General features: G+C 45.7%; 1 protein-coding gene across 1 annotated transcript in view; it reads right to left on the bottom strand.

Annotated features, from left to right (window-relative positions):
- Positions 1–23,140, bottom strand: part of TP63 (tumor protein p63) — an 87,724-nt gene that overhangs the window by 50,415 nt on the left and 14,169 nt on the right. Inside the window, exon 3 of the mRNA XM_035891216.1 lies at positions 996–1,250. Within this exon, the coding sequence (XP_035747109.1) occupies positions 996–1,250 (255 nt within the window). The remainder of the gene's footprint in view (positions 1–995; positions 1,251–23,140) is intronic.

The raw sequence follows: 23,140 nt of genomic DNA, 5'->3' as shown, positions 1-23,140 counted from the left end.
AGACAGAAGTTTTTCCTCAGATTAAAAAAGAAAAAAGCCCACACTATTTTAATGTTCTTAGCTTTTGGTAAAAAGTGAATCTTTCTTGCTTTAAACAAAATTGAGTCCCTGCTTTTATTCAGGTAGCATGAGATAGGGCGTTATTCACTGTGCCTACTCCAAGCTCCTGGAGGAGAGGAACGCAAATATTGAACATCTTTAAGGACAGCAATATTCTCAACTGCAAACACCTCTAGCCTAGAGCCCTAAACCACAACAGGACAAACACCTCCAGCAGTGCTGCGTCCTGGGCTACAAGGTTGCTAGAGCTCAAACAATCAAGCCAGCTCCACCAAAAATGAAGAGCTGGGCTTCAAGTTTCAGGCTCTGCTTTTTTTTTTTTTTTTATGAGAACGGGGCTAGTCCGACAGCAAGAGCTAGTGTGTATATATATATATATATACACACACACACACAAATAAATGAAATGCTGTGGCTGACCTGAGCTGGTGACACCAGGGCTCCCACACCAGCTATGAGAGGGGAAGGACACTGAGAAAGAGAAAGCCCTGCGCTCCACGGGTCGGAGTGGGGCCCACCACCTCCATCCTGCTGGCACAGCTGCACATGCCAAACCTTAAGCAAACCCATGGAAGCTGGAGGAGGTGAAGGGAAGTGCTGAAGCCATGCTTATGCCCAACCCCATGTTTTACTCCAGCACACCTGCTAGACCCAGATGGAGAGCTAACATTCCATCACATAAGGTCTTTAGGTGACTGTCTTTTTGCAAGGCATTTTATTCACCTAGGATTTAGTGATACTATTGCGGGCTAAATTCCCACCACACCCTCCCAGAGTGGCCAAGATAAATCTCTCCCTTCTGTGTGACATCATGCACTGAAGAGGACACGGGTCACTCCATTCTTGCACAATCTGGATGTGTATTGCATGAATAATGTCACTAGTAGCATCAGGACCAAAGCAAGAGAAGGAGCAAAGTGCTGCTGTGTCCTTACCGTCCACGTTGCTGACTTTGCTGTGCTGGACTGTTGAAATGATACATCAAAGCTGTGAGGTCCTGGGTAGTCTGTGTTGGAAGGGATGGCTGGGGAGGGTGAGAGGGCATCAAAAGTCGAGCTGGGCTGGGCGTAAGGCGAGGGGGCTGTGACGCTGTTCTGCGCGTGCTCCGTGTTGTAGGGGCTGGTGGAGGAAGAGCCATTCTGGATCTGCTGGTCCATGCTGTTCAGGAGCCCCAAGTTCGTATACTGTGGCTAGAGGCAAAGAGATGCACAAGAGTGTTACAGAAGCAATGTTAGCACAGGCTGGCTAGCCATGGCACGGCCTTCATGATGGAGGATGCACAGCACAGTCTCAGCACCATCGAACACGTGTCACACCAAGAGGAGGGAGATTTGCAAAGGGTATACCTCATTTTACATTGGTGACTGAAACAGAAAGTAGTAAAGCTTCTCACAGCCACACAGCAGATCAACTGCTGAGCTGGGAAAAGAGCTTGCACGTAACAAGGAGGTGATGCTCAGGGCAGCAAGCCATCATGAGGAGACAGGCTCCCTATGTCTAGCAACACCCAGGCCAAGACCCTTTTGAGGAGACTGCTATAACCACCAGGTTCTTCACAGTGCAACTGGCTCTAGCTTGTACAAGGATACATCATCTCTGATGGTCTTGCACTCTATGCAAAGACTGCTCCTCTTGTGGATCCGATCCTGCTATGCATGGTGACATTTAGGACCTCTAACTCGGGTAGTAACTGCACTGAAGTGTGACTCACTGCAGAAAGGGTTCATAGCACTTAACCAGGCTGCAGCATGCACTCGGTTCCCAGTGACTGGTCGTAGGCAGTAGTAGAGAGGAATTAAAGGTCTCGTCAAGCAGCGTGGTAGCTCACAGCAGGGAAGGCTTCCCCACATACTTAAGCAGCAGGAGTTGTACAGTGCGTAGCACTTAAATGATCAGATGTGATTGTGCCCTGAAACTAGCCTCCAGGTACAAATGACAATTGAAGACATGTAAAATGAAGGCTAGAGAATGGAGTACAAAAAGGCAAAGGTTAGATCAGAGAGAGGTTAGCAGAAAAGTCACATGCCTAATGCCCTAAATTTTTTCTTCAGCCCTGTTTCCCCCATCTCAAAGAGATGGGAGGGAAAAACCAAAAAAAAAAAAAAAGTCAGAGAAAGATGACAAGAATGAAGAGTCTTTCAATGCCTTCCTGTAACACAGCAGCAGATGACAACTTTTCAGCCTGGAAAAAAAAAGAGACAGTGAGGAAAGAGGCGGAAAGCAGTATGACAAGAGGGGACAAATTCCTAAACAATATGGAAAAAAAGCAAATGGAAAATGAATTTTCATGCTCTCTTAAGCTAGGAGGTGGGGGACAAGAGAACACCTTGAGTAGGATTTTGGTCTGAACACACACAGAGTCGTTTTTCACAAAGCCCACATGGATTTTCTGCCACAAAATGCTGCAGATACTAAGAGCCTACGTATGTTCAAAAAGGCATTAGGCAATTTCTGCTAGAGAAAAATCCACCAAGGCAGCATATCCAGTTTTAAAATTCTGAACCACAAACAGTTGGAAGCTGGGCAGGTATTCTGGGGGAGAGAGAGTTACACAGCTACCCCAATCTTTTATTCCTCCAAAGGACCCAGTGTTGGCCACAGAGACAGGGCAGCAGGTGAACAGCACACGGGGTTCAGCCAGGTACAGGTAGTCTCATCCCTGCATACGTCCAAAAGGCATTGCTTTTGCCCAGCTTAGGTTGGTTAGCCATGGCACGGCCTTCATGATGGAGGATGCACAGCACAGTCTCAGCACCATCGAACACGTGTCACACCAAGAGGAGGGAGATTTGCAAAGGGTATACCTCATTTTACATCGGTGACTGAAACAGAAAGTAGTAAAGCTTCTCACAGCCACACAGCAGATCAACTGCTGAGCTGGGAAAAGAGCTTGCACGTAACAAGGAGGTGATGCTCAGGGCAGCAAGCCATCATGAGGAGACAGGCTCCCTATGTCTAGCAACACCCAGGCCAAGACCCTTTTGAGGAGACTGCTATAACCACCAGGTTCTTCACAGTGCAACTGGCTCTAGCTTGTACAAGGATACATCATCTCTGATGGTCTTGCACTCTATGCAAAGACTGCTCCTCTTGTGGATCCGATCCTGCTATGCATGGTGACATTTAGGACCTCTAACTCGGGTAGTAACTGCACTGAAGTGTGACTCACTGCAGAAAGGGTTCATAGCACTTAACCAGGCTGCAGCATGCACTCGGTTCCCAGTGACTGGTCGTAGGCAGTAGTAGAGAGGAATTAAAGGTCTCGTCAAGCAGCGTGGTAGCTCACAGCAGGGAAGGCTTCCCCACATACTTAAGCAGCAGGAGTTGTACAGTGCGTAGCACTTAAATGATCAGATGTGATTGTGCCCTGAAACTAGCCTCCAGGTACAAATGACAATTGAAGACATGTAAAATGAAGGCTAGAGAATGGAGTACAAAAAGGCAAAGGTTAGATCAGAGAGAGGTTAGCAGAAAAGTCACATGCCTAATGCCCTAAATTTTTTCTTCAGCCCTGTTTCCCCCATCTCAAAGAGATGGGGGGGAAAAACAAAAAAAAAAAAAAAAGTCAGAGAAAGATGACAAGAATGAAGAGTCTTTCAATGCCTTCCTGTAACACAGCAGCAGATGACAACTTTTCAGCCTGGAAAAAAAAGAGACAGTGAGGAAAGAGGCGGAAAGCAGTACGACAAGAGGGGACAAATTCCTAAACAATATGGAAAAAAAGCAAATGGAAAATGAATTTTCATGCTCTCTTAAGCTAGGAGGTGGGGGACAAGAGAACACCTTGAGTAGGATTTTGGTCTGAACACACACAGAGTCGTTTTTCACAAAGCCCACATGGATTTTCTGCCACAAAATGCTGCAGATACTAAGAGCCTACGTATGTTCAAAAAGGCATTAGGCAATTTCTGCTAGAGAAAAATCCACCAAGGCAGCATATCCAGTTTTAAAATTCTGAACCACAAACAGTTGGAAGCTGGGCAGGTATTCTGGGGGAGAGAGAGTTACACAGCTACCCCAATCTTTTATTCCTCCAAAGGACCCAGTGTTGGCCACAGAGACAGGGCAGCAGGTGAACAGCACACGGGGTTCAGCCAGGTACAGGTAGTCTCATCCCTGCATACGTCCAAAAGGCATTGCTTTTGCCCAGCTTAGGGAGAGCAGCACCCAAAAGGTTTGTGGCACCCATTCCCAACAGCAATACACATGCCTGGTTCTGCAGTTAGCAGCTGACATGGCAGAAGGGGCTCAGGCTCTTCCCCTTGTTTAAGGGTCCAAGCACCTCATGACCCTCCACATCCTACATCTTCAATCCCACCCAGAGCCATCAAGCTCACGTATCTCTCAGTACTTCAGCCAGTCTGCTCCAGACTTCCCTCTTCTTTCCAAGAGCTGCTTCTTTTTCAAACGCAACTCTATATTATCAGCCAAGCGACAAAGACTCCCCGAGTCAGAGCACCACCACCAAGATCCATAACAAAAAGCTTTCCCCTTACTGGGAATCCCACCAGTCCTAATGAAGTTTCAAGTACATCATCACTCTTCCAAAGACCTGAAAGGCAATGGCACAAGCTACCTGCCGAGCTTCCCAGGGACCCTGAACAAGCCATTTAACACCCAGTTTCTCCAGTCATTTCAGCCATGGAGGAAAACAGGCTGGTCCCTTTGCAAGGATAAAGTGCTGTTCCTACACCCAAACAATTCATGCTCTCAGCTGTCCTTCCAGAAGAGAAGGAAGAGAAATTTGAGCCACCAAATAAAGCTTTTCCTTAGGCTTCTGCCTCTGTTTCACTGGAAGAGGCTGGTTTTTTATGGGCTTTTAATTAAAAGCCCAAGGTGAGCCTGGTGCTGTGGGGTCTTCAGCAAGGTACATCAGACTTTCCAGAGGTGGATCAGCATGAACCATGGCGGGAAGGAGAAGGTCTGTCAGGAAACAGCACAGGGGACTTCATTTTGGGAGCTGGGATGGTCTGCAGAGAGGAGGGAGAGCTGGTTCCCTCCCTTGCTCTGCCAGCGACACGCTGTGTCTTTGGGCAAGCCACCTCTCCTCCCCCTCCACCCTCAGCCTACTTCAGGCAGCAAGGTCTGCAGGGCAAGGATTGCTCCTCGCTATGTAAAAAGCACTCTGCTTAATGGGCCTCCGTTTTGTCTGAGGCCTTCAGGCAGCAGAGTAATAAAAGCAATTACATATTGAGTCCTAATCCTGGGTGAACCAGTGACACTCTGTGTTGCCTCAGGTTAGTCATTTGCCCTCCCTGCCTCAGTTTCCCCATCTATAACAGCGGGGATATTATAGATGCCCAGCGCCACTGTTAGATGGGCAAGCAAGTACCTGCGACTTGAGTCAAAACATGCTAAATAGTTAACACAGGAGACTGAGAAAGCCATCCAGACTAGCTGTTCTTCTCCAAAAGGAGATCATGGCTTTGGCAATGCAGATGACAGTTAACATCTCGTCTCCTGTGGGCTATTCAGCCAACCAAGACCTATTTAACAGACATTTGGTACATGTTTTCCCTCGAGGCTAATTCTGTACGGGGAAGAGCCAGAATGCTGGTGTACTGCACCAGGAACAGTCTTTTTCCTGCTCAGTAATTTTGTATTTAATAAAAAAGCAAAACTCCCTGCCCTCCTGCCCCAGCATACCCTAATAAGACCTGAGGACTTCTCAAAACTGTAGAAGTATCACTCAGTTGTTTCATTTCTCATAGAGATTAGCATCAGACACACTCCCTAACCAGCAGAATGATGAAAAGACAGCTGTGATGAAAACAGTCTCCTAAACCAACTCAGACATACAGACAGCAAAACAATAGCGTTTCAGCTTTCTCTTAAAAACTACTCCCTCTAATTCCAGGCTACTCAAGATGATGGGGAAAGACGGCCAAGCGGGCAGTCAGCGTTAACAAGACAGCACAGCCTGGAAATGCTGAAGGTGCTGCCTGGAAGTCAATTTAAAAAAAAAAAAAAAAAAAAGCCCCATTAAAATTTAAGATATCCTTAAGAGAATCAAAGATCCTTTTCATTCCTTTCAGTCCAGGGACCATCTGTCTAAATGTTAGCAGCGGAGCAGCCATTCCACCACATTTATACATTCGCATGCCACAGCCAAATGCCATGTCCCCATTTGCTCTTTAAATAACTATTAATCTCCTTGCACTTATCCCTGCGCTGACACAAGCAGCTGTTGGACTCCCCTTCTCCCCCTCCGAGTCCCACCAGCCTTTCACCTTCCCTGGCCCCTTGCTCCCCTCCCCAGGCAGGTGCTCCATCCCTGATGACAAAGCCAGCCGCCGGGTTTGCACACACGAGCACCAAACCTCGTCTCGAAGCTATGCCCCAAGGCAGGCGGAGAGTTGTTTGCGCTCAAGGGGTCAACATCTGAATTGCTTGCAAGGCTTTTGGAGGAATCAGATAAGGCTTTTGGAGGCACACGCCTTCTGACAACACAACAATTAGAGGGGCAGCAGGCCCAGGGAAGGCGCACGCAGGAATTCACCCGCCGCCACAATAAAACCCCTTCGCGCCAGCCACGCTGCGGATGGCGAGAACAAAGAGGAGGGGGCTGCGGCCCATCTGCAAGGCATCGCCCCCCAGGAGGGGTCTGCAGGGCACGTGTCGGCACACACACAGCCTCCCTTCACCAGTTACAGACCAAAAGATGACAGCGTTTAATTCAGAAATCAATTCTTGCCAGACTGGTAGCCCAGATTTTAGCACATGCTTGTGTTTTGCTGCGGGTTTGTTTTAAAAAACTGCAGGATCTAATCCCACCACCAATTCCTGGCAGAAGGGAAACACTGTTTGGTGTAAAGAGGAGAAATGCATACAAAACTGAAAGAACGGATTATCTAATTTTCAGTGCTTTTGTTCTCTATTTTATTCCCTCCATCAAGTTTCTGAAACTATTAATATTGCTGAGGCATTACAAAAACCTTCAGGCAAGTTTAACTGCAAATAATGAGAGCACTACAATTAGATCTTAGACTATGTATTTTGGAACACCTTTTCAATAGTGTATCTTGCACTATCGGTTTCGTTTCCTACGTCCCATCAGCTTCATTTTCAGGTTTTCAATGTTAGCACACTTCTAGATTAGGAGAGCCACGGTTTCACTGGAGAGGCAGCCGAATTAAAAAATCAGACTGAAAACTGCAGAATTGGTTAATCATGGTTCCACTGTCAGGAGGACAGATTTTCCTAAGCAACACCATGGACATCGTAAGGCAGAAAGCCTCCTGACCCCAGCGGCTCCAGGGCACTTGCCACAAGAGGGCAATGCAAATGCTCCACCGCGCACAGCAAAGCCGACGTGCCAGGGAAGATTCCCCAACCCACCCAAACCGTGGCCCTTCATGCCCTGCCCTGCAACAAGAACCCACCCTCGGCTCTTCAGCCACAACCCACTTGTAAGCCCATCATGTTAACTGATAAGGTTATGAGATAGATCTGCAAAGAGACCCCTTGTGCCTTCATACTGGGGAAGTAACACAAGTGAAGAAAAGTTCTCAAGGGGACTTCCACACCAAAAGCCCCTAAAATACACAGCTCCAGCTATTAACTACCCAGTTATCAACCTTTCAGAGAAAGTTTTGAGAGTTTCTCCACTTGAGAAAATAGAGGAAAAGTTAACAACTTCAGGTGTAGAACACCTAGATGTCTCCACCCCATCAAAACCCTTCTCTGTATCTCCAAAAGAACATGCATCTATGTCATGCACACATACTGACAAAGCTTTAATTTTCACTGCTGGATCCATGCAGCTAAAGAGCATTGTCCAGCTACTCAAAAAGCTTTGCAAAACACCACCGCTGGTGCTTATTCTCCAAAGATATGAGATGATGAAACTAATACAGCAAACTATCATGGCTGTGAGCAATAAGATTTTGCAAGGCACTCTGCTAATTCTGTGCTTTGTCCTTAACTGCACCACAACTGATGCACCAGGGCTAACAGTTGCAGGACTGGTAGGAACCAGCTTACAGTGATATTTCTGTGCTGGACCAGGTCAGGATTCAGATTCCAGCTAGAGAACAGCTCTCTTAAGGGCAGCAGGATGAATGTTTTCCAGAGTGCTCAATGCCTATCCAAATCAAAAGAGAGACAACCTCAAATGTATCAAGAAAGATTTAAATCAACCTAGTTTTTCAAACCTTACTAGCAAAGGATTTTAGTAGGTAGAGATAAAGCACTTAAGCTCAACAGAAGTGCTTCTACCATAATTATTAATCAAGATATTGCTGACTGCAAGACTGTGCAGCTTTGCCAGTTGCTCAGAAGGCAGCTGATACAATACCCGATGTAGGCGCACTGCTTGTGCCATTACAAAGAAGTGCCAAGAAATAAAGGGCTCCACCTATGCCCCTCAGCTAAGATCAGGGCTGAAGCTGAAGGAGATATCTAACTCACTCATCTCAATGAAAAGTGTGATTTGGTTTGCATCTCTAGCCTCTTTTCTCATCAAAAAAGGAGAGACTGAAAAACTTCTTTATGCGTCAGACTTTCCACCCAGCTCACATACATCTGGACTGCACTCCTTTCAGGAGGAACAAGCTCAGACCATTGCTCTGGTCCCCTCCAAGCCATGAGGGGAAGACATATACAGTCAATTCAATACCAGCTCAGGCCCAGATCCCTGTGGAGAGCCGGGGTGCCGGCAGCAGGTCTCACAGCCTCCGCACTCCCCGCAGTTCCATTTCTAGGGTGGAAACAAATCCCGTAAGTCTATTTTGAAGAGGTTTTTTCCCCAGAGCTACTGTACAGCTAAATACATCAAACACTCGGAAGCCCACAGATAGAGTGATAATGGACACCATATACTCAATGTGAAGAGCGAGGGAGCAAATAACTTTGGTTCAACCAAAGATATCAACAATTACCAAGATAGGTTCCCAGACACTATAGCTCCAAAGCTCTAATTACAACGTGTCATGGCTTTTAGCACTAAAACAAATCAATCTGCTTTGAGTAATCTTATTGTTGAGTCATTGCTTTTTCCAGGAAAAGAGGAGACTATTTCACATCCCAGCAGCATTACAGGTTCCCAGCGTGACGGAGTGCATTGGACTAGGAGTGGCCCTGGAGTCAATAACTCCTGTCCTGGCTATCAGACCCGCTGCAGCATAGCCAAGTGTTTAATGTCTCAGCTCAATCCCACCTGCAGGCAGGGAGAACAAACATTGCTGCATACTGTCTCCTGTATTATTTAGAAGGGGATCTCTTGGGCTGTGCAATAAGCATGACCACAGCAATTTTAAGAAACTAAATTCAAGAATAATACAGAAAAAAAATATTCTACTTATAAACTTTTTTTTTTACAGGAGGTTTGCCCCCTTTATATATACACTATAATCTTGGACTATATATAATCTAGTCCTGCACAGGTATTTCATGTGAAATATTAAGATAACCCCAGAAGGTCACCTGGACAGCTTCCAACACCACCTAAACACAAAAAGCACGCCCTAAAGAAAACAGACTCCATTTCATCCATCTGGAAAGAAAGAAAAGAAAAGAAAAAAAAAGGCAAGAAAAGACAAACCTGAAACAAACAAAAAAACTCAAAAAACCTAAATGCAAGTGACCAGCTGAAATCATGCCACCATGTTTAAAGTTGAGATAGGCAAGCTTAAAAAATTGCCTGCTCTGCCTAATTAACACAGCTTCCCTTCCCCTCAGCAGGTGCCCATCGGCCCTTTGGCTGCAGCCAGTTTAGCGGGCAACACACCACCTATGCTGAACAGGAGAAATCGGTGCACGCCAGTAATTCGCAAACACCACACCATCACACTTGAAAAACACCATGGTTTGTGTACGGGGGGAGGGAGGAAAGTCTGGATGATTTTCCCTGGCTTTCACTATTCCAGTCTGCGTGTCATGCCACATCTACACCCTCTAGGTTAACACCAGTGGCACAAATTTAAGAGTCATACCCAGTAAGTCTGCAGCCCACGTGTGTCCACTCAGACACAGTTCTGTTGGAACTCAGCAGAACTTCTTGTCCAAGTAAAAGTCCACGTATGCAGGTATTTGTAGGCTTGGAGAATAAGATGAATTAATGAAAAGCAATGTGAGGGCAAGTTTCTGTCCACCCATAAAGGCTTGTAAGCTTTGGAGTTGTGTTATTCCCCCCAGCTGTAATTGTTTTCCTTTTTAGTTAAACTTAAGTTTTGCCCCTCGGTTAATTCATTTACTTTAACTCAGCAAGAAGTATTTTTCAGCCAGAAGCAGGGTGCCTTTTAAAACAAGCACAGCCCAAAGCAGGAATTTTTGACTCCTTCCCCCTGCCACAGGTTCACGTAAAAGAGCTTGTCTAATTCGAGGATTATCAGAATGACAGTGCATCCCACTTCACACAAATATTAAGTCTGGACATCCTACATTCTGTAAGTATTTCTGAAGTATTTTTCAATGCATATAAAAACAATATCACCGACTTCCCTACAGCTGTATTTTAGGCTTTTAATAAAAAAAAAAAAAGATTCTGAACTGGGTTCTTGAAAAAAGTTTTCCTAGTGTAGAAAACAACTTCATTTCTGAAAGTCCAACTATTTTGTGGAGGGTTCCATTAGGTCATCTAGGCTATGCTTAGTTATTTTGAAAATTCAGACAGTTTAAAAAACAGGAAAAAGACCAAGATCCACCCCTCTGCACACAGACAGTCATTTCTCTACTCTGAGCTTGTGCACGGTGATTTATTTAACATGAAATTAGAAAACATATAAACAAAGAGAGGAGGAGGGGGGAAAAAAAAAATACAGTGTCATCTCTCTGAGACATGGTAATCATGGGACATCAGAACTCCATGATCTTAAAGCAAATTGATTAATAACCCAAACACTCAGCTTCCTAAAACTGAAACGGAGACCAAGAGCTTCCTATGTTCTCCTATTACCAGCTGGACAACACAATGTCAACACAGATCTGAAGAGCCATAAAGCACAGACAATTTGGAAAGGCACCCCCTCACACTCCTAAGAGATGTAAACATAACTGAAGACAAAGACCTACATCAGGAAAAACAGAAAAAGACTGCAAGGATTCAGCAAGGCATTTTTTCCTGATTTCAGTGGCTAAGAAGAGCTGTAGTATCACAGCTTGGCAATGTGTCCAGAAATCCTATGTGCCGAGTTTGTACAGCAGTGTTGAAAAGTTGGATAACATCCCCACCCCCCCACCACCACTTTAAGTGTAAGAGGAACCAGTTAAAATACAAAGGGGGAGGTGGGGAGGAGAAGCAGGGACTGGAGAAGAAAACTCCAGTAGTTGATTAAAGCTGCCTTGTTCCTTGAACTCTTTACTGGACGGTAACCATCGATGGTTATCAGTCATTTCAGACATGCAGCATTTTATTGCGTTGTGAGGGCGGCATTAGGCTGGACAGGATATCTGTCTGTCATCCACAGTGAAAGGCTGCAGACACTGTGACCACCAAAGTATGGCCACAGGGCACAAGGCCGTTGAATAAACAGGGTCAGAATAGCACCAGGAGTTGAAGTTAGCTCCCAAATTCGTCATTATGCTCAATAAAACCAGAGTACGCCAGCTTTCAAATACCAAGGTAGAATACTCCAGTTAGGTAGCATTTTAGTTAGAACAAGAAATTCTGATCATCTGCAAGTTAAATAAGTCAAGCAGTTACACACACACAAAAAGAAAAAAGAAAAAAGCCACACACATAAACCCCCCACACCCACTCTTTGAAGCACGGTGCAACTACAGAATATAAGAATTCATAAGAAGAGTTATAGGAGGGCAAAGGGCAAATTAAAACAAGTTAGAGCAAGCAAAGGGAAAGGGTTGTGCTGCAGCACGAGAGTCCCTATAAATTAAAAGGAAGATCTACTGGATTTTCTATTGTATTTGGTCATTTCTTCTGTCCAAATCAGGTGAGAAAACTCTTGGGTGACATTCTCAAAAGCCTAAGACCCCAAACAGCAGACCCAAGCAGCACCATCAACTGAGAAGCTTTCAACATTGAGTGGGAAGTCAAGAGGCTGCCAAATCCCGATTATGCCCTGACTGTAGAGAACAAAAGGAGGCAGGGCTTTGCCTCCCAACATTTTATTTTATATATTAAAGCAGCTCCTGACCTGCACCAAGCTGGCATCCTCTGCACCCAAGGATCTGTTGGGATTCAGTCCAGCAGCATGCACAAAGCTGAGGGACCACCGTAACCACTCTCCTTCTGCAGTACATGGCAGAAGCACAGCTGCAACCTACTCTTGAAACGAGCAGGATTTCTATATGCTGTTTTCCAAAGATGCCAGACTGTGCATACACCAAACCCAAGAGCTGGTCTTTGAGAGAGGGGAGGGGTGTGGGTATACAGACACAACATGCATGCAAGGGCAGCGTTTAAATCACATACCACATATTCTGCACACCCAGAATCTCCATGGGGCTCCCTAGTAAGAGCCCTCCAATGTCTAGCACCACAACCAATCCGCTTCTCAGTAGTTCCCTCCCTGTCCAATACTGCTGACTTCGGCAAACATTAAGATGCACGGTACCATGGCCATTTAATCCAAGGCACAGCTTCAGAAATCTACATTTGAGGTGCTCAGCTGGACAGGCTTTTCACTATCCAGACTGAGAGGTCAATAGATTTGTTGTTCGATATGGAATCACTCACATTAGCAGAAAGACAGGAACATTTTCTGCTCAGCTTCCATAATTTTACTGATTGCTTCTTGCAACAAGCAAGTTCGCTAAGCCTAGTGCAAGGCATTTCTAGTCATTTGCCCCCACGGTTACCCTGACTGCATGCGATGTTGGTAGCCAAAGACAGAAAGGGGTTCTTCCAGATTTTAGAGCAACAACATACCTACTAACTTCCATCCAATACCACTTTTAACTCCCTACCCCTCCAACTTGCACGTTCACAGTTCCTTTCAGACACACAGCACAGTGGACTGACAAAGGCTCATCTCAACAGTTTTCCCACCTTAATAATGAAGTAGTAGCTTCCTGTTTGCAAAATATTAGATCACACCTAGCCAGTGTATGTTCTAGCTTCCTTATTAGCTCCTAAGAACTTTTTGCACGCTTATCTGCTGCTGAAAGAGGGTGAAGGGAAATTCACCATCTACCCATCTCTAGTCAATCACCACCAGTGCTCCTCAGGGAATCAATTCTTATACTATGGATAAAATGCAGAGTAAACAAACTGCAGCAGTGAGAAATCACAGTAAAGGCTTGCAGAGGCTATTGAGGATCTCAGACACACAAGTTAAAAATTTGTAGAATCCAAATTTTACACAGCAGTCGGAATTTTATTCTTTCCTTTGAGCAATCACACCCCCAAAAATTATTTGTGATGCATAACCAAGATGTCACATTACCTAAAAAATTTTAAAACTCAAGCAAAATGACAAAATACTTTAAGTCATTTCCCATGCAGCGGAGAGGTCTGCTTGCTGACTTGACACTTTTGTTGGCAGCATGCTTAAGTCCCGTAAAGCTACAGGCTGAGAGGGCGCGTCCGCCTATTCCTATTGTTCTGTTCACCTCCGCTCCTGAGGCATCGCACACCAGCCCCGTGCATCAGATCCCTTACGCAGCTGGACTGCAGCTCTGCAGCACAGGGATTTCTGCCTCAGCAGCACAGCCAAAAAGCCCAGCGCTGCACCTCCTCCCCTCTTCCAGAAGTCAGCAAGGTTCTTTTTATTTAGTTCCTAGATGTGGATTAAAACTGAAAGATTCATATCTGACGAGACACAATCCATCCCTTTCATTCCCAGACACTACCCCACCATAAAATATTTCCCCTTCCCTCCCTAAACTGGGCGTTTCCTCCCACTCTTTTGCCCTTGGTAAACACATTCATCTTCTTGCCATCTTGAGGAAGTTGGACTCAGCTCAGGTTTCACCAGGTCCCCTTGTATACCACTTCCCAAAGTCCTTGGGGGGAAGTTTAATCCGGATCCAAACTCTGGACTCAATCCCAACAGGCTGCCGGGCTCCAATCAATGTATTAATTTTCAAGCATGCTCAGCCTTGCCACTTGGGTCCACTTCCAAACAGAGCGGATGGCTGAGCACAAGCCCAGAAATACATCACACCTCGAGCCATCTATTTTAGATGCTAGCACACACACATCCTGGTTAAAACACTGCTCCTTTGGTTGGACTGTTAAGACTCCAGGTGAAACAGCAGTGGCAGGGGATTTACAAAAATACAAGATATCATTGAGTGTTCTTGGATCAACTCCCAAATCACTCAAACCTAGCACAGATTAAAACAAAACAAAGCAAACCCACACATATCCTGTGTTTTTGTTGCTTGCTTGTGCGTAGAAGACATAACAATGGTCAGTAATTTCAAACAAAAATCATCAAGTTTAGATTCAAGTTCCCAAAGAGGATTTGGGTTTACCTTGGCATTGGCAAAGAACTGATGCTTTCTCATGTCTTATTTGAGACTTCCTGAACAGTCATTTCTTGCCAATTTTGCTCCTTATGCTAGAAACTTTACAGAAATAAACCCCCAATCATCTTAAATCTCATCCTGCTCTATTTGCTCCTTGCACAAGGTAATTGCAAGCAGCTAATCTAAACCTGGAAAGCCTCTCATAGGCTCTTCCTTAGAGTTGGGACTCTCCCCCAGGAGCCAGTCTGTTTATAAGAAATACGTTCACCCCTACATTTCACTGCACTTCCTTCTCAGTAGCTTGCGGCCAGATCACAACTTGCAAACTCTGTCTGTCCTGGGCTGCTCTAAGGCTTTATCCTGTGGTTTGCCCCAACTGGAAAGCAGCTCTCTAATGCTTCTGACAGTTGCAGCATCTTCTCCCAACACAGCAAAGCTCTGATGAGAAATTCTGTTTGGGAGGCTAAAGACTGGAAGATTTCTCAAAAATCATTTAGTGCTATAACTGAAGGAACCAAAACAGAACAGGAAGTTTTTGAAGAACAGCAAGTTTGTTCACCTGGAGAGACCCACCCCATATGCCTAACCATGGCTGAGCTCATGTATCATCCTAAGATCATGGCCTCAGTTAGTTGTCAAGGGACTGCAAGGCGACCATGGCACTGAGACAGCAGAGAACCTAGAAAACGCATGTAAGTGAAAAGAAGTTGAACCTCAACACCCTTGGAGAGAAATTATTTTCCTCGTAATTCCACTTGATACCAAAAGTGACTTGATGCTAATCCAGGCCAAGTGGCACAAATAAAGAGCTTGAGCTCACTTCTCTGCTGAATAGGATGCAGCGGAGCGTTGCTGTTGGTACATGAGAAGCTCTTCTCCTTTCTGATGATTTATGCAACCTCTTTTAAAGAGTGTTGCATTCATTTTACTGCCTACTCTGCACATTCTCAAGAGGCGTTGGAGGCAGTGCCAGAAAAAACAAAACAAAACAAAAAAAACCCAGGGCTTAACAGTGTCTAGCACAAATCCATCGGTGCAAGAGCTCCTTTCTGAAGCGTTTCCAGATTTTTTTTTTTTTTCCAGTGGGAACATTTTGTAGATAGAATTTAAAATTTGCCTTGAGCCAGGCAACACCCGCTTTTATTCAGCCCTTCACGATAATGAAATAAGTAGTTTCTCCACTAGTTATAGCCAACGTCTTCCAGAGCAAAGCAAGCGCAAAGCGCATGGTTTACACCCTCTCACATCCCACATCCACAGCTTTCCCGTTGCAGATACCATGTCTTCCTCATGGAACTAGCAAAGCTTCTGTCTCACAGAAAAGAGCTGTGATTGGAACTAAACCCTTCTGGCCAGGCATTACTTGGCAGACGCAACCCAAAAGGTCACCACCAGACAGGTTGAAACACACACGAGGCAGACAAAGCTTCCTTCTGTTGTTTCTCTATGCTCAGCGACAGGGAGAAAAGAAAAGCAATTTCACTTGACTTAAACCCGTTACTTCGTTATTAAAAAAGACAAAGTAAAAAGAAAGAAAAACAGCTCCTGAGGGAGTTAGGCAATAACATAACTGCGCGTGTGCCGGAAGAAATCAGAGAATTCAGGTGTTGGTGACATTGCGGAAGATTGAAGCCATCAGGCTGGTATAAATAACCAGTCAGAACAGCTGTTCTTGTGTTCCCCAAGGAGTAGTCCTGAACAGAAAGTGTACAGATAATTTCATCCTGTCTCAACTGAGGCCAACTTACAGCAAACCAAAATGGGTCATCAGTTGCAACCACTGGTTCAAGGTGTAAAACGTCCTCACTGCACTGCAATGGCAGCTCTTTTCTACCTCTCACAGTGAAAATCTTTTCCTTCTAGAAAATACCTGGTACTAGCTTCTTGCCAAGTGAAGCAAGCTAACAATTTGCCAGCAACTGAGAAGGATCCCCTGTCCTGAATTTCAGGCTGCTATTAACCCTAATTTTGAGCAAAGAAAACTGAAACAGGGATGCAAAATTTCCAACCTGAAGTTCAGTGTAATTGCATTACTGTGCAAACCACAAAACATGTGGGTTACTGAGCAGGAACGACACTTTACACACAGCCAGACTATCCCGATTTCTGCATAAGTATTGCACACCGCACACGAGAAGTTAAAGCCGTGCAGACGGACAGAATGTTATCAGGTTTCATTTTTGTCTATTAAAGGACACACTCATTCATTCTTTCCACCCACATGCAGGTTACAATCGGTTATTTCTGGGCTACACCCACTGGTGAGGTTCAGTCCTTCCATTTAAAGCAAGGAAAGGATTCCTCCAGGTAAGACCTCTGATTCACTGCTCAATGGGGGGGTCACATTACCTCTACTATCAAGACTGACATCACCAAAGCTTTTTGGTACCCCATTACAAAATAGCAGACCATCCATAGCATGACAAACCTACTCCAGTTACGAGTGGGTTGGACTCTTGTTGGAAACATACTCAACTCTTGCCCTTCCCTGTGTTTCTCCCCCAGAGCAGTCCTCCTGATCAGCTGGAAGGGAGATGAGAGCACATGGCTAGAGACAGGCCTCAGCATCTCACTGCCCATCTCTCTAGACTACGTCAATTGTCTTCACTGGCAGACCCAAACACAGCAGTAGCATCCACTTAGTCTCTCCAAACAAAACATACAGGCATATACAAGTCTACCTTAACTTTTCTATCTCAGGGTAAATCTTTGCAACTGGATTGCAGTTTTAAAACCTCTCAGAGGAAAAGGTACCTGGTTATACAGGGCCTCTGCATCCTTGCAGAAGACCTTTGCTGCCCAAGGATAAGACACACACCTCAGGAGCCTGCACAGATGATGTCACATGACAAAAACTTCAGTCCCTTAAATGCAATTACAGAAAAAACGAAGGACAGATACACAAGAAGTGTAGCTGGGATTGCAGCTGGACACTGTCAAGGAACACAACACACAACGCATCTCCCTGTTTCTTGCTCCTAATGAGAGACAGTATCCAGACATGTGGGGTGTTGATACCATTTCAAAAGGCCTCCAAAAGGCATGTCACTTGCACCTGAACCCTGCACAGCTCAGGGAGAGGTTTCCTCTTGTGGATTGCGAGTTTTCTGCCTACTCGGAGCCAGCAGAACCCAGAGCCATCATCACAAATAGGAGGAGGACCAGGAGAGAGGGTCAGGTTTAGCCAAAATCTTCCTTGAGGAACTCATTAGGCTTCATACAGTGTCTATCCAAGTGCTTTCATCTTGGGGTAGGATGAGATGTGGGGTGAAGAGGGTACTCCACAGATGAGCCTTTCTCCCTGGTACCTCCAGACTGGAGGAAGGCAGCATCTGGGCTGCTCCCCTGGGCAGTGACTAGGCAGTGTCTCTCAGAGACAAAAAAAAAAAAAAAAAAAAAAAAAAAAAAAAAGCAGCACTACAGCTCAGTTCCCAGACTCCTTAATCTTAAACTAATATTTGCTGAACCAATGTCCCAGATAGGTACAAGAAATGTTCTTCTCACCGAGGAGGTCCATGTCCCTCTGGACATCCTTCCAGGCCACCCCAAAAACCCACATGTCTGCTCCTGCAAAGAGGAAGGACTCCCACGCAGGGTACTACAGCTCAAGCACATGCATCTGAATTATTTAAGAAGCTAAAGGGGAAAAGAAAAGCAAAACCAAAAATGCACCCTTCTGAACAGGCTATCCTGACCCTCAAAGATATTTGCAGCAATCTGTATACAGTTTTTCCTTAATTTCCAGTGTGAAGGAATGCTGCCAAAAAGCCATAAAGCAGAACACAAGATGTGTTAGTATAAAATCAGTTTCCTCTGCTCCCCTCCCAAAACTACGATAAAAATCTTAACGGAAAGGGATTCTTTAATTTGTCTCTCCCCCACAAAGAGCAGGAAGATCTTTGGGAAGGCTGAAGGATATAATCAGAAGTCACGGCACATATTTCTTATCAGTGTTTGAACAAGATGTGTTTATTCTTTCGGCAATGCTTTAATTTGATTTTAGCAAACACTCCAAACTCTGAATCATCATCTCAGCCAAACTGCAGAAGAATCCAGGGTCCCCAAAGGGAATTTCTATCACTCTCATCCTCCACTCCCAGCATGCAGGAAATGTGGACAAGACTGGGCAAACTTGCAGATACCCTCTTCACACCCAATTTTGTGCATGTTCCCCTGCAAATATTTGTGTACAACACCCAAAATTCCAGATGTGGAGATGAGGTAGGAAGACACAATGAGATCCAAAGGGTTCCTGTTCATCAGCACCTCATCACCCCACCATAATCACCCCAACGTCTCTCTCCTTTTCCCATCTCCTACTCATAAACACACAGGAACAGATCTCCAGGGTCATCAAGTCCAGTGCTCCGCCAACAAAGAGCTTAATCGTTCTTATAGTCAACCCAGATCAAATGCTGGGTTAGGTTAAGCTGGAAAAGTGGTTGGGGCAGGTTCCACCTCCAGCCTTTCAGGGCTGTGATTCACTTCAAAACCCTTCTCCCCTCTCTCAGCTTTTCTCAACCAGTTTTTGCCCATTTGGGAGGAACTCCTCACCTCACCGCAGAATTCAGCACCGTGCTTGCAGGCATGGGTGCCACAGGGCCGTGGGCGATGGTGCGAGCTCGCCGCCCTGGCCATGCAGCCCACACCGGGGCTTGTGCAAAGGCTGGTTCCCAGGCTGCAGGGTGGAGCGCGCCACAGCACCGGCGGGTGCAGAGGGCAGAGCTCAGCATCTGTGAGCAGGCAATGAGCATCCTGGGGTGCCTGGGCAAAGCATCCCAAGAAATGGGCTTCAGGTGGGAGGGTACTCCCCAGTTTCCATTTTAAAATTTTATTTCATTGGGGGGGAAAAAAAAAATTTACTTCCCCTGCTTTTGTCTGCTTTTAAACCCAAACTATAGTCTATACCAAGTTTTTCATGAGTTGGTATGGCCACCTTCTGCCCAGTGCAGCAACAACTCTAAAATCTGAACTCCAGCAGGCACCAGTTACAACAAATTGCCAGTTCTATTTATACAGAAAGCTTTTTCCTTTTTCCTCCTTTTTTAAGGAAACTATGCTAAAGCCCACATCTTGTTTTCAAGCTTGGGACGGGCTAGGTTCATCATCACCAGTATATTTTAATTGAGCGTTAACAAGTCTCCATCTCTTGAGACAGGTCATTAGAAAGTCTGCTCTTTCTCAGAAATAAAGCCAAGTCAATGCTAATCGGGTTTTGTTTCCCCAGCGTACAACATTTCGCTGGATGAACAAAGTCAGCGCACCACATTCAAATCCAAGAAAGGGAAAGGGAAAGGCGGGGGGAAAGTGGTGGTGTATTAAAAAAACAAAAAAATCGGAGCTAAAGCCTTTTAAAAACCCTCCCCTGACAGCAACAGTGACAAGCAGCATTTAAGCAGAGCGAGAAAGCTCCTGAGCGCATCGCTTCTGACAGATGAGCCCAGCAAGTCAACCATAGGGACTCCACAGCCCCACCGCTGCTCTTCAGAGAAAGTTGATCAGATAGCAGCAGACAAATAACACCAAGCAAACACTCCAAGAAGTGCTCTCTCCACATTTAAGAGTTTATAATTAACCTAGGAAAAAAAGTCACCAATTTAGGTCTTCTGCACGGCAGCAGCAGCTCGGAACTGAGCTCACGCTGGGTGTTCGCACTGCCTGTCATTTAAGAGTTTATAATTAACCTAGGAAAAAAAAGTCACCAATTTAGGTCTTCTGCATGGCAGCAGCAGCTCGGAACCGAGCTCACGCTGGGTGTTCGCACTGCCTGCGGAAGGGGGGACGGGGAAAGCACACCAGTTTTGCTTTACCCCTTGCTCTGCCCGAGTCACAAACCTGCCACCCCAGACTTTTAACAGACTTTTCCTTGCCAGCTATCACATCTCCTAGCTGCGCTCTCAGCCTTGCTATTCCTATTTTGTTTTCTTTTCCAAGTGGCTGAGCTTCTGTCTGCTTCAGGTCTCGTACCCCGTGCCTCCCACTTGAAGCATTCTCACCAGGAATACGCACACGCGTGCACTCACACACACACACAGAGACGAGCTTTCGCTGCGTTGCCATTCCGACGAGTGTCAACACAGCTGCTGTCTCCACTGGAATGTAAACCAATATTGTCGTTAGATCTCCCTCAACCCCAGGTAACTTCCTCAAAGATTTGCACAGCATGTGGCAATTCTCTCCACTTCCACCTTACAAAGCATCAACCCAGTTGGTTAAAAGCAATTCAATTAAAAAAAAATTAAAAAAAATCAAAGCTGCATCTGAAGTTTACATTCCACTCTCACCCATGAGGTGCAAAGGGTTGTAGAAAGTAAAATGCATCCATTGTACATGCATTCATCCTCGTATAATATGTTTAGACAAACACCCTGTATAAAATATCTTGCTGCTGCTGCAAGTCATGAGGCAAGGTATTAAAAGCACCGAGTAAAAGAGTTATTGGTGTGGACACTAATGCAACATTTGGAGGACCTTTGCATATTATTTTACTTAAAAAGGTAACCTAAGAAGGGGTTTATAATGCATTTTTTTGTTATTTCCTAGATACTACCCACTTTTAACAACAAGCAGCAATTTTGGCAATAAAAGCCTAGTAAATGAGTTATAATGCAGTCAACGAGTTATAATGCAGTCAACACTGATACTGTTCAGACTGCTATAGGAACGCAATCCATATGCATTGCCCACAGTAAGCGACTGCTTAGACTTGCTTCTCCAATGAAAGAAAATTATGTTTGGCTGATCAAGGATCCCAAACTAATTTGCTGTCCCAAACGTAAAGATTCAAAGTTCACGCTCATTCCAGTCTCTAGCCCAGCAAACTCTGCTTCCCATTGTAAAGCACAAAAGTTTCAGAAAACAAATGTATATTCCACAACTAACTTCAGGACTACGGGGGTGCAAAAATTGCATGCGTTCACTCAAAATAAAAATATAGTAAAGATACGATAGCTCAAACCTAGAATCCTTACCTCGCTATACTGGGACTGGGCATTGTTTTCCAGGTACAACATGTTAGCAGTCAAATTGATCAATGCTGCTGTTCTTTCTTCTGGCTCCAGGATTTTGACAAACACCTCCCACCCCCTAGAAGACCCTAAAAATATGTGATGCTACTTAGAAGATAACAGGACTCGGAGTGTGCCTCTCTGCATAATTGAAGTTTCCCTTATATACCTAACTATAGGCAAGGAGGAGGAGGTGGGGCTCTCCTGCCTTACCTGTCCAATCTGTCAAAGTGCCACCTGGAGTCCTCCACTCCAATGGAGAGAGGCCTCTCCCAGCTCATTAAGTAGTTAGAATTCCTTATCACCAATCTCTAAAAAGCAAAGGGAAGGGAAGGGGGGGGGAAATGACCAAAAAAAAAAAAAAAAAAAAAAAAAGAGAGAGAAAAGAAAGGAAACTATAACTTTCCCCTGTCACTTTTCTACAAATTTGGGAACTCAAAAGGCAGCCATGGAGTTGCTCCAAAGGAGCTGCTCCAAGAAACTTCTTCTATTTATTTGTTTTCTGAGAAGACTCCAGGGTTTTCTTCAGGCACAGGCTTTGCTGCTACCAAAGCCCAAAACGTTCAGGAAGGGATCAAGATGCAATGCTCTAAACTGGCAGTGCAGTAACACAGCCAAGCCTCTGGCTGCTGCAGCACACAGGTTTGAGGCAAAACCCACAAGGAGCTTTCTGAGAAGCAATCGCCTTTCCGTGCACCATAATCCAGCTGCACGATCTGTCATCTGCGTGCTCTCATCCACACTCACAGCCGACAGGTCCGTCACACCAGCTACATTTTTCCCCCCTGCTCCTTTGCAGTTGTTTCCAACTCATGCCACAGTAGCAAGCCTTGAAATAAGCTCACTTACAAACAGGAAATATTAAAAAAAAAAAAATAAAAAAAAGCAACTCGCCCAAAAGGACTCTTGATTTTGAATTAATATATGGGAGAAGTTGTTGGGTACTGTGCAATAAAAACACCTAGACACTGCCCACAGCAAACTAAAGATATTGAAAAGACAGAAAAAGCACCGACTCCTCATCCCACTCAGACTCGATCCATGGGAGAACAGGGCGAGCAGAGAGGCAGATCAGAAAGGCCCCGCTGTGATTTTACTCTGAAGAAGCAGACAAGATCCCCCGTCCCGCCCCGGCAGCCCGAGCGCAGACCCCCGGGAGCGAGGACAAAGCCGGCTCCTCTCGCCTGCGCCCGGGGAGCGGGGTGAGCGGCGCCCAGCGAGGGGAAGCCACGCACCTTTGTAAAGGGGTGGGGAAGAAAGGAAACCAAACATCCAGATCAGAGCACAGCCGCCTGCTCTCCCAGCCTAATGACAGCACTTCAGACTTATTTGAGGACTTGCGGTGGAGCAGACCGGTGCCCAATTGCTGAGTACGCGCACGATCTGCGAGCACTCGCAGGGAACACCAAGCCTCCCGTCTGCGGGTGGTGACCGACTGACCCACAGGCGCTTTGCTGGGGGAGAGGGGTCCCCCGTGGGGCTGAAACCCCCCTGTGGCCGAAACCCCCCTGTGGCCCCAGCGCCTCCCTGCACTGAGCCCAGGAGCTGCTGCTGCTCCCCGCCATGCCAACTCCCTCGCCTTTGGGCATCATTTAACCCCAACTTCCCTGAGCACACGGGGAGGGGACTGCAGGTTCACAGGGAGATGAAAGCAAGCAGGCTGTGCTGCTCAAGGTGCTAGCGGCTCTCCAGGCTGCCTTCTC

The sequence above is a fragment of the Egretta garzetta genome, unplaced genomic scaffold, assembly GCF_000687185.1.
Source record: "Egretta garzetta isolate BGI_Z169 unplaced genomic scaffold, ASM68718v1 scaffold333, whole genome shotgun sequence".
NCBI classification, from domain to species: Eukaryota; Metazoa; Chordata; class Aves; order Pelecaniformes; family Ardeidae; genus Egretta; species Egretta garzetta.
This window is presented reverse-complemented; position numbering and strand designations above follow the sequence as displayed.